Raw genomic sequence first — 3,263 nt, 5'->3', positions numbered from 1 at the left:
ACCTTCGCCACACACACACACCCATTTCCTAATTCATAACTTCCAATTCCTGTCTCTCTCCCTCTCCGTCTCACGAAAATGGCTAGAGGAACTACCATGACCATGAGTTTCAGTTCTCTTCCTCAAACCCTTATCTGCATTGCCTTCTTGTTCTTCTCCCCTCCACCTGTGACAGCAGCTCAGTACGATGTCGTGTCGCTCGGGGCCAAAGCCGACGGAAAGTCGGACTCTAGCAAGGCCTTCCTCAGTGCGTGGTCGTCAGCCTGCGCCTCCTCTGGCCCTGCCACCATCAACGTCCCCTCAGGCAGCTTCTACATCAAAAGTGCTGCCTTCGTCGGGCCCTGCAAGAGTAGCTCCATCACATTCAAGATGGGTGGGACCCTCGTGGCCCCCTCCGACTACAGCGAGATCGGGAGTTCAGAGAACTGGATCATCTTCCGCCACGTCAGCGGACTGAATGTCGTTGGAGGTGTCCTCGATGGGCAGGGGTCGGGCTTGTGGGAGTGCAAGGCCTCGGGGAAGAGCTGCCCTAAAGGTGCCACGGTAAGTATGCCTAATCAACTCTTCACGTAATATTAATTCTCATTTCAATAATTCCAATTTCAGTGAAAAGTACCTGTAATTTTGAAATATTTTTCAAATTATCATGCCCTATATTTTTCATATTTTTCAATAAGAACACGTAATTTTCTAAACGTATTATTTCTTCAACTTATAGAATGCTATATATTTTTCAGTGAGATCACAAAATTTCATTGTCATATTGTCTGAGATTGATGGCTTTTACTTGGTTCTGACCCTCGAGTTAAAAAGAAAGCGATCGATATTTGTATGTTACTTTTTATTGTTTTCTTTGGGTGAAAATTCGTATTTCACTTTTTCCTCCAGTAAGTGAGAGAGTCCATTTGTTTTTCTTTTCCCTTCGTTTACTCTGAGAGTCAACCAAGTCAAGGTAATTACTTACCCCAAAAAAAAAAGTCAAGTTAATTATAAGTAAATGGCGTTTATTAAGGAGGTTGATGCGGTAATTCCACAATGGAGGATGCGGGGCGGCTGGCGGTTGCTAATAATAAAATGCAAAACTGCATTTACCATTTTACCCTCATATGTATTTGCATCCTAGTACAAACCTAATGGTTATCCATTCCAGCAAATCGTCTGAGAAGGGCAGGCTTAGGATTTTTAAGTTTAGAAGTCCAATCTAATCTCTAATAAATACCCGATCGGTCGGTCTGTCCAAATAAGTGCAGGCTTATTTGGTCATTCTATAGTTTGGCAGAAGAAAAATCGGAAAATTGAGGGAATGTATGCCGTATCACTTTGTTGGGCTTCAAAGGGTAGTTGGCGTCCATATTTTATTTCCTACATGCATACTCTTTTCATATTTTTCCATCTTTGATTCATGTATATATTTCCACCCTAACAATAACTGTATATACATAGTCGTAATAAAATGGCATTCCTAGGTAAGGATCATCTATAGATGGGGGAAGTAGACCTTATAAGGACTGCTAACGGAATTAGTTGTTTTCCCTTGAAGGAAAATCACTTAATAAAACAAGGTGGTCATCCGTAAGACGAGCCATAGCAATGGACCCTCTTATTTTGTACCAAATGAGACCGAAATGTAGTAGCGGTGGCCAAAATGCGTGCGTCTGAGCTCAATATATGAAATGATCCGTCTGAAAGTTACCATTTTGTGCAAAACGTGATTTTGCAAGTTTTGGTGATGGGAATGTCTAAGGTCAACGGAGTGATACTTCCATAGCTCTCAAATCAGGACGGTCTTATAAACCTAATATATATTCTTGTCCAATTGAATTTCGAATAAGTTCGTGGGTCCCACAGTTTGGATCAGAGCCACCTTGAGGCACGTGATTTTGGTGGCTTAGATTAAAGCATGAAAAAGTCCATGTAATGTTCTAATTATCAGATATTGATTTAGTTCTTTATGGTATATGTGCAGAATCTGGAGTTCAGCAATTCGGAGAACATTCTTGTCAGCGGCTTGAGCTCGGTTAACAGCCAGATGTTCCACATAGTTGTCAACGGGTGCCAAAACGTGAAACTACAAGGAGTCAAGGTCTCTGCCTCGGGGACCAGTCCTAACACCGATGGCATCCACATTTCACAGTCGCAGGGTGTCACAGTCCTGAACTCGAAGATAGGAACTGGGGATGACTGTGTTTCAATTGGCCCTGGTGCATCCAATCTCTGGATCGAAAATGTTGCCTGTGGACCTGGCCACGGAATAAGGTAATAGTTTATAATTAGGAGGAAAAGAAGACTCTAATAATCCATAAATATTTTGTCTGTCCGAGTTGAAAATAGCTATTTCATACACAAATGCTCGGATTGCCTTACTGTGTGTAGCATTGGGAGCCTTGGGAAGGACTCGCAGGAGGACGGAGTACAGAACGTGACGGTCACAACCGCGACATTTACAGGTACGCAGAATGGGGTGAGAATCAAGTCATGGGCGAAACCTAGCACTGGCTTCGCGCGCAACATCCTATTCCAACATGCAGTCATGAACAATGTCCAGAACCCAATCATCATCAACCAAAACTACTGCACAGATGACGATGATTGCCCTCACGAGGTACTGTGCCAATCTTGGAGACCATGAAAGTAAATTGAATTCTTAAATTAATTCTACCACGTATATGTATGAGGTTGCATGCATAAATCGAGATTATTAACCAATTCTATTGTATATGCTCTCCTCTTTTTAGTCATCTGGTGTCAGGATCAGTGACGTGACGTACCAAGACATCCACGGGACTTCTGCGACCGAGGTTGCAGTGAAATTTGACTGCAGTTCGGAGTACCCATGCACAGGAATAACGATGGAGGACGTGAAGCTCACTTATGGGAATCGGGTAGCGGAAGCCTCGTGTGAGAATGCTGGAGGAACTGCTTCTGGCGCAGTACAACCCTCCAGCTGCTTGTAAGCTTCGAGATCATTCGAGGCGCCACATCTATGAAACCGTAATAGAAATCCTATATCCAAGGATCCTACTAGATATGAGAAGGTGGGATCATTTAAGACATAGAAATAGATTATATATGATCAGGTGACTGATTGGCGTGCTTGAGCCTGTGGCGTGTCTAGCCTTTATTTAGCTAGTTCATTCGGTGCCTGGCCTTGCATATATCGCCTAATCACCTTGGTTTCCTATACCGATATGTCTAGGAATATACAGTCCCAGTGTATCGGTATCAAATATTTAAATGCTAATGGGAAGGCCTTCGTTCTTTTA

General features: G+C 43.0%; 1 protein-coding gene across 1 annotated transcript; it reads left to right on the top strand.

Moving 5' to 3' along the window:
• On the top strand, positions 1 to 3,263 carry LOC116195029 (polygalacturonase-like). The gene is made up of 4 exons (XM_031523985.1): positions 1 to 543; positions 1,967 to 2,256; positions 2,374 to 2,602; positions 2,736 to 3,263. Exons 1-4 carry the CDS (start codon positions 79 to 81, stop codon positions 2,952 to 2,954), a joined length of 1,203 nt encoding a protein of 400 aa, XP_031379845.1. The 5' UTR covers positions 1 to 78; the 3' UTR covers positions 2,955 to 3,263.

The sequence above is a fragment of the Punica granatum genome, chromosome 2 (genome assembly GCF_007655135.1).
Source record: "Punica granatum isolate Tunisia-2019 chromosome 2, ASM765513v2, whole genome shotgun sequence".
Taxonomy (NCBI): Eukaryota; Viridiplantae; Streptophyta; class Magnoliopsida; order Myrtales; family Lythraceae; genus Punica; species Punica granatum.
The sequence above is the reverse complement of the archived record's forward strand: the minus strand, read 5'-3'. Positions and strand labels throughout refer to the sequence as shown.